This window comes from Buceros rhinoceros, unplaced genomic scaffold, assembly GCF_000710305.1.
Source record: "Buceros rhinoceros silvestris isolate BGI_N320 unplaced genomic scaffold, ASM71030v1 scaffold45237, whole genome shotgun sequence".
NCBI lineage: Eukaryota > Metazoa > Chordata > Aves > Bucerotiformes > Bucerotidae > Buceros > Buceros rhinoceros.
Genome location: NW_010421236.1, coordinates 2,505 through 10,452, shown reverse-complemented (window position 1 = coordinate 10,452; position 7,948 = coordinate 2,505). Strand labels below are relative to the sequence as shown.

Below are 7,948 nucleotides of genomic sequence, written 5' to 3'. Positions count from 1 at the left end.
GGCTGCCGGGGTGACGGGCCTGGCTGCCCGCGGATGTGGGTCAGGGAGGAGGCAAGGCTCCCCGTGGGATTTGGGGCACGGCAAGGGTGAGCAGGGCACGGAGGGAGCCAGAGCTAGCGGTGTGGGGGGCGACGAGGCGCGGGAGGGAGAGCAGGCCTCGCTGGGGACAGGGGTGGCTGGTGAGAGGCCAGGCTGAGCGGGAATGCTGGGGAGGTGACCGTGGGAGGGGACAGGGTGCTCGCCGTGCAGTACCGTGGGATCAGAGAAAGGACCTCTGAGGCGGGAGCAGGGCAAAGGCTGACAGGTAGTACGCAGGAAGGCTTGGGAGAGGGAGGAGGCAAAAGGAGCGGAGACGGAGTGGTGGTGGAGGTAGTCTCCTTTCAGTATTTTCCATGTCTGGGGTGAGAGTTATTAGTTCTTAGTGGCCACAGCCTGACTATGTGACTTGAGTGTGCCAAGGAGGAGGAAGGGGAGGTTGGGTGTCAAGCTATAAAAGGCAGCAGCAACACGCAGCTCTGTGTCTAGGGCTGCTCTGCAGCTGTGAATGTCAGTCCCCACAGTGGCAGGTTCTGCTAAATGCCTGTTGTCTGTGTCTCTGTGCATATGAGGACCCGCATTACTTGCTGCTTATCTGTGACAGTATGGATGATGATGCTAGGAAGGACGGGCTTACCAGGAAAGCAGTCTCATTCAGTAAAAAAAGGCAATGCCAGCTCAGAGCCTGTTGCTTTCATTCAGAGCCTGAATTCATTCTTCTGAGACGTATTTCACAAAGGCACTTGGAGAACTCCTAGTATCTCGGGGCGAAAAAAGAATTGCTTTTCTCTAAGACCATAATAAAAGGCCATGTGTTTTAAGACTACGTTGATTATTAGTGTGCAGAACTCTTCTCCGTAAAGACCCAGTCCTGCAGGCTGCCATGGGAGGTATCACATTGACTAATGCAATTTTGAGGAGGGGAGAAAGGTCGGTGCTTTGAGTATAAGCCTTCACAGTTAAAGGCTGTGGGAATGCTAGGATGTAAGATTTGTAGCTGAGAGTAATTACAGTCTTACTTGAAACTACTAAAAAATTGCCTTTATTTTGATGAGAATATATTTTACCACATTTCTCTACTGATAAGCTAACTTACAATTTTCTGTAGAGAAGTAATCCATATTCTGCCCTCAAAGAAACTTATTTGGATATTTTCAGTAGGAGCTTTGTTAGGATGCTAAAAATTTCAATTACTTCCTCACTTTAACACCACAATATTATCATTAATGGAAACAAACCTTTACCACCTGAATAACAGAAGACAGTCTGTGCAGAGACATTTTTAATGCAGGATTATACTGGGCCACGTGAACAGTCCAGATCCCCTGAGTTTCTGTTTCATTCTGAAGTCTTTTAGAAAGAGGCAAAGAGCATCTGTAATGGAGGGGCTTAGGATTTGGGTCTGTGTTTTGTGTATTTAACACTGGGCCACAGGGCAAAGGGCTTTCCTTTTCCCAGTTTTTGCTCTCTGTGTTCCTGGATCTGTACAGTAAGTAGTCCAAAATTCAGTGTCATGGCCTCCACTTTTCTACAAAGAAAGAATGAAAAGGAGAACAACTTCAACGTATGGCTGTTGCAACTAAAGAGAGATGTCAGGCTTAAAAGTAAAAGCATAATTTGTGCTTGTAGGCATATGGGAGATTTCAAAACTTCATACAGGTCATTTCTCACCCCATACTCAGCCTGAATGCTGAAACCACGGCTCTTGTCCTCTTCTTAATCTTTTTACTTTATGCATAGGATCATACTCAGAGACCTTAAAGCACTTAGTATACATAAAGCCTAGTCATATTTTTGATCTATGCAATTAAAAAGTATTTAGAAGCGGAGAAACCCTCTGCAGAGTGTCCAAGGAAGTAGCTTTAAGACGTATCACTGCAGAGGGCTGCACTGTGGCAGCGCTGACCCAGGTCTTCTGGTTCTAAGTCTTTTCTTTAACCACAAGAATTTCCTTCCACCAGGCATTTCTGTGATATTTATGAAACCCGCAGTAGCTGAATAGTTTTCTTGACTGTGTGTAAGCTTTCTCTGTTAACTCTGTAGGCTCAGGCCATCTCTTAGCATTGGAGATGTTCATTGTGTTATGTAAGGCTGTTGTCTTGACAGCACTCCGAAGTGCTGGACATGCTGTGAGATCAATAGGCTCGAAGGTACATGAGTGGAAAGTTTGGGACTGTTAATTTTCCATTACACAAAAAAGGTTAAATCTTAGAAGTAACATAATTGCATTAGTGGGCAAAAAAGTAATCATTCCTAGCTGTGTTAGTTTAAAACTAGACTCAGAGGCTTGTTACCTTATGGATGGTAACATTAGCAAAATAATTTATTTTGGCTTGATATCACTTGAGCGGATGAACTGCAATACTTTCTTTGGATGTTTGAAAACTGGTGAGATCTACAAATGCACGTTCCAATGTGGCATCCCTGTCACATATGCCTGTGAATCCCTGCAAGTCACCTGCATTGACAATTAATTGCAAGTGATGTGGAATTCAGGATGGGCTTCATAAACTATTTTAGTTTTCGATGAGTATCTCTAATAGTGTGAAGGAGATTTTAAAGTGTTCTTTGTATACTTTGTGTTCTTTGTGCGTTCTGGTGAGACAGGTCAGGTCTGCTACCTGCAGTTCTCGGTTGACTCCTCAGAGCTGGGCTCTTCTGCATGTTGCAACGCACACAAATTGCACCTCATAAGCAAGGACACAACTTTAATTACAGAAATCTTGTAAGGAATTGAGTGCTTCTCTGTGGGGAAAGTGCTTTTGGATTTGTTAAGTTTAATTTGCAAATGCTTCAAAGGATATGGCCTCTAAGCAGCATGACTTGGCTGCTTAGAAAAGTTGAAGTATGAAGGACTCTTGATATGCATTAGAAACCGGAGCTTTTTTTAACATTTACTCTTTGCAAAAGTGAATGAAACAGGAAATGTGTTGCATCTCACAATAGGGAAACTTATCTTTCCCATTACAGAATAGAGAAGAGTTTAGCATTTCTCTTGGGCATATTATGATCTCAATCAGTAACCTAGTCTGGGAAGTTGCAGTGATACATCTACTGGCATTTCTGTGTCAAATTAAAGAAGGAGTTGTCATGCACTCTGCAAAGGAATGTGGGCAGGCAACACACCATCCAATTTCTTTACATATAAGGTAATCTCTTAACTCTCTCAGAGGGAAGTGCTGTAGCAGCCTTGCTATCTAGTCAGGTTTGGATGATACTCATTTACATTTCCCTGTCTTTGAACTGGCAGGGTTTCAAAAGCTAAATAACAGCCTTACTAGCAGAAGAGCTAGGGTTCATTCTTCTCATCGGTAACTCTGTGCTTGCAACTGTGGGGTTTTTTGTATGTCTTTAATAAAAAAGCAATTTCTTTCTAGTAAGTATTACAGTCCATCAAAATCTAACAACCTGGAATAATTGAATACAACAACAGTGTAAAACCCCAAGTTATTGAAAATATTTTTAAGATACATGTGAGTTTTTAGCCTATTGCTCAAAGAAAAGGGAGTTTGATAGGTAGCCTGTCTTCTGGTTGTCTCATCACTGCTCAGAACTTTGGAAACTGCTGTCCACCTTCAATCAAATTTGAACGAAAGATGTCTGAAAGATTATTAAGTTCCCACAAGTTTGATGAGAACTGGCATTCGGAAGAGAGAAGAGACCCAAATGAAATTGTCCTCAGAGAGACAGGCGAGCAGAAGTGTGGGTTCTCTGTGGCAGCAACTGGCAAACTGGTGAACGCGTGTACACTCTAGCCAACTGGCATGTGTTGAGTGCCAGATCAGCCACAGCATGTCGTATCTGTTACTTGGAGGATATGTCATAAGACATACAGAGGGAAGTTGGTGTTACTGTGGTGGGGAGAGGAAGGGGACACAAAGTACAAATCCATAGCAAATTGCACTTCCTAAGTTGTGTTGCATACAGAACAAACAGGAGTTTTTAAAATTTTTTGAAACATGCAATAAAGCCTCAATGAGAAGACTGTTCTTTATATGCCTTTATAAAGTATTTTATTCAAACTAGTTCTTGTAAAGCTTTGAATAAATTATTTTTCCTTCTGATGGCCAAAATGCAAATTGTGCGATGTATGCATAAATGCACATCTATGAAACTGTGACTATACATTTGTCAGCTGTGTCTGTTAGAGAAGAGAGTAGGGTAATGCAGGAAACACTGTTAAATCCTGTAACTTTGGTTTGCTTTACTGACAAGACTGTACCCCCAAAACATAAAATATTGTTACATCATCCTAGAGCAGAGGTTTGTTATTCCTCTGTAGGTGTAAAGTATTGTAGGCACATGTTTCATGCAGCCACAGGAGGGTACTCTCACTGTGCGGGTTGACAGGAAAAGGAGAGCAGTGTGTTTACTGCAGTTTATTACTTCTGAAATTTGTTGTTCGTGGATCAGCAGAGGTTGGCCATTTCTGTGTTAGGAGAATGAGATTTTACGGAGTTGCCTGTTTTACTGTTCTGCTTGAAGGAGTTTCATCTGCACACTGCTCCAGCCCAGCAGTGTTTCGTGTGTGATAATTGACTAGAGCACAGTAAGTGGCAATACCTGTCATGGCTTTTCAAATGTATTTAAAATGGATAGGATCACTGATAATGAGCCTTCAACTCCTGTCACACCACAGTGACATGAGCCTGCACTGAGTGGCATAAGCACTCACAAGCCAGTAGATGGTGCCAAGAGATGTTTTATCCTAACAGCGCAAGGCTTTCAGTTAGAGAGAAATGTGATTATGTTGTGCTCTGAGTTATGTTGACTAGTCTGTGCTGCAGTGGGTGGGAGAAGGTCTGCCTGACAGCTAGTGTGTTTAACCTGTTGTCTGAGCAGTGCTTTAAACATGACCAGCGTGTGCTGTGAGCCTTACTCTGCAGGTGAAATCCTAACCACCTTAGAAAAGGAATCCTTCTGAGCTCAGTACTGTATTGTAAGTCCCAACACAGAGGAGTTATGTGCCTGTTGAGCTATCCTCTTCCTGTAGCTCCTGATCTGTGTGATTTTATTTATTTATGTATTTATTTTTGATGAAGGAAACCCTCATGTAGCCTTAGGAAGATCACACAGATGTAATTAATACAAACTTATTCCTTTCTTCCAGCAGTGTGATCTAACTATCAGTTGACAGGGGTATCTGTTACTGGATGATACTCTTTTCAAGTTGAGTTAAAATGTATGTGGGATAATGTTAATTAGAGTAAAATTAGGTATTTTAGGATGTCTGTGTGTGATGACACATTTTTCACACACAAACTGAGTGATCAAGCCTTCTGCAGTCTCTACCTTACAAGTGAGAAGTAGGCTTCCTGATAGTAGAGCCTAAGGGGCAAATAATTAAAGATTAAATGTCTGTAGCATCACTTTCTAGGCTTAAAAATTGGTAATATTTGCATAAATCCAAGTAAAAATATCATTAAAATAAATGTCAAATGCACGTTATCCAGCAGTTACTAATTATATTGCCATAGTATGTTACTTTTATTCTTGTGTGATTTTATTCAGTTTTGGATTTCAATGATCCCTTCAGTACTGAAGTTAAGCCAAGAATCCTGCTCATGGGACTGAGAAGAAGTGGGAAGTCTTCCATCCAGAAAGTTGTCTTTCACAAAATGTCGCCGAATGAGACTCTTTTCTTGGAGAGCACAAACAAGATCTGCAGAGAGGATGTTTCCAACAGCTCCTTTGTCAACTTTCAGATATGGGATTTTCCTGGGCAAATTGACTTCTTTGACCCTACATTTGACTATGAGATGATTTTCAGAGGCACTGGAGCACTGATATTTGTTATTGATTCTCAGGTAAAAAAAGGGGCTTTAAGCTACCTTTTTCTTTTCTTCCTTCAGCAACAGACAAATGGGTTGGAAAGCTTAGATGTTTTTTAAAGCAAATAAATAACTTACATCACAAACACACACTGAAAGAAAGACATTAAAACTTGAAGAGCTGCTTCGTTATTTTTAATCTCTCTCTGCAGTATGTTCAAAAGTTAACTAATTCGCTTTAACATCTCAAGGTTCTTGCTCAGATTCCTAAGTGCTGACAGCATGAGATTGGTGCACATGCTGGATGTAGGCTCAAGCGTCTGCTTTGTAAGAAATAAAAAAAATAGAGCTGTTGTTGATCTGTAGCATTACCCAAAATAAGTATCATAACATTTTACATATATTTTTAAGAACTTTCCCACAGTTGCAGCTTTTCTTTTTCCTTTATTAGGATGATTATATGGAAGCATTAGCTCGGCTGCATCTTACTGTGACCAGAGCCTATAAAGTGAATCCAGATATCAACTTTGAAATCTTTATCCATAAAGTGGATGGTTTATCTGATGATCACAAGATTGAAACGCAGAGAGATATTCACCAGAGGGCAAATGATGACCTTGCAGATGCTGGATTGGAGAAGATTCACCTCAGGTGAGAAAAGCTGCTGTGCAGAGAATCGTAAAGAGGAGAGCAGCTTATTTGGCAAGTTACCATTTTCTCTTCTCCTAAAGTAGCAGGCAACAAGCTTACAATATATGAAGGAAAAGGATAATCAGAGGCATTGCATTTGACCTGAGCCAAACAAAGTATCTTATTTCTGCTGTCTTGGAGGGAAAGATGGAGCAGAGATGTGCTTAAAAATAGATGTCAAATATGCTAGAACCCTGCTAGGTTTTGCTGCAGCTGCTATCTTGAAATAAGTTGCTTGGGCAGTGGCAGCAACTAGTAGAGCTCCAGCCAGTAGAGTGTAAATGTCACCTACATCACTTTTGCCACCACTAAAACCTCTCTGCCTCCCAGTCCTCTCCCAGTCAGTAGTCCTTACTGCTGCAGCCTGCTTGGAGCCACTCAGGAAGACAGGTGCTTTATCTTTGCCTGATGCCTGCTGATAGTGCAGATTATTGCAGCAAATAATGAAAAATAGTGGCCTTGTGCAGACTAGAAACTTGGATGACATCAAGTTATTATGGCTTGCTTAGCCCTTAAAGCCAGGTACAAATGCGTTAAAAAGAGAGACCTGCTCTGTCATCGTGCCAGCTCTTTAGAGCTTTTGGCTACTTGAATGCATCATCGCATTAATAAATGGGTCCACAGCTTTCAAAAAGTGAATCACAACAGACATACTCAGTAATGTTCTATAGTTCGAAAAATATTTTTGTAAGAACACGAAGGTGGGAGTTAAATCATGAAGTTCTACATCAAGGTCTAATTTGCAGTGTCTACGTTGGTTTTTTTTTTTTTTTTAATAGAGATGAAATCCTATGCTTCCACTGTAACATGTGACTTTTGATCACAAGGGGAAATTGCATAAGTGTAGGCACTTACTGTTTGACAATATTTCATTTCAGTTACATTATGAAAGGTACATCATGTTCATAGTATGTGGCTAAAAGGAAAATGTGGTGACATTTTTTTCCAGCTTTTATCTGACAAGCATATATGATCATTCTATATTTGAAGCATTTAGCAAAGTGGTACAGAAACTGATTCCACAGCTCCCAACACTGGAAAACCTGCTTAACATCTTTATTTCAGTAAGTACTTGTTACATACTTCATCTATAGATCTGTCAAACATATATGTTTGCTGCCTTATGAAAGATTATGAGCAATGTGAACTCTCAGAGAAATTTTCAGAACTTAGTTGAAATGCACCCACCTGCAGCTTGGCCTCACCTCTTTGTCTATCAAACAGTGTTGCTGAGCTGCTGAGTTACAGCATTTCCTGAATCACATTGAGTGGGTTAGCAGTCATCACTTTTCTCCTCATACATTAATCTGAATGTTGCAAAGGTCCGTGCTGCATGCATTTGATAAGCAGTACTTAAAATTTTTGCAAATAAATTCTTAAAGAAACATCATATAGTCTGATCTCCTATGCAAAGCTGTCTGTAGTGCTTCCTAGAATTAATTCTACTTTGT

The 7,948-nt window shown here is 40.9% G+C and overlaps 1 protein-coding gene across 1 annotated transcript; it reads left to right on the top strand.

The window, feature by feature from the left end:
- The first annotated feature begins 5,553 nt into the window (after positions 1 to 5,553).
- Positions 5,554 to 7,561, top strand: LOC104488365 (ras-related GTP-binding protein D). The gene is made up of 3 exons (XM_010139567.1): positions 5,554 to 5,843; positions 6,259 to 6,458; positions 7,488 to 7,561. The coding sequence occupies exons 1-3, from the start codon at positions 5,601 to 5,603 to the stop codon at positions 7,492 to 7,494; spliced, it is 450 nt and encodes a 149-aa protein (XP_010137869.1). The 5' UTR covers positions 5,554 to 5,600; the 3' UTR covers positions 7,495 to 7,561.
- Positions 7,562 to 7,948: the final 387 nt, after the last annotated feature.

Excerpts from the sequence above, each read along its gene's own strand:
- LOC104488365 (XM_010139567.1), top strand. The coding sequence starts at position 5,601 with ATGGGACTGAGAAGAAGTGGGAAGTCTTCCATCCAGAAAGTTGTCTTT. Across the intron at positions 5,844-6,258 it reads TATTTGTTATTGATTCTCAG|GATGATTATATGGAAGCATT; the intron begins GTAAAAAAAGGG and ends TTCCTTTATTAG.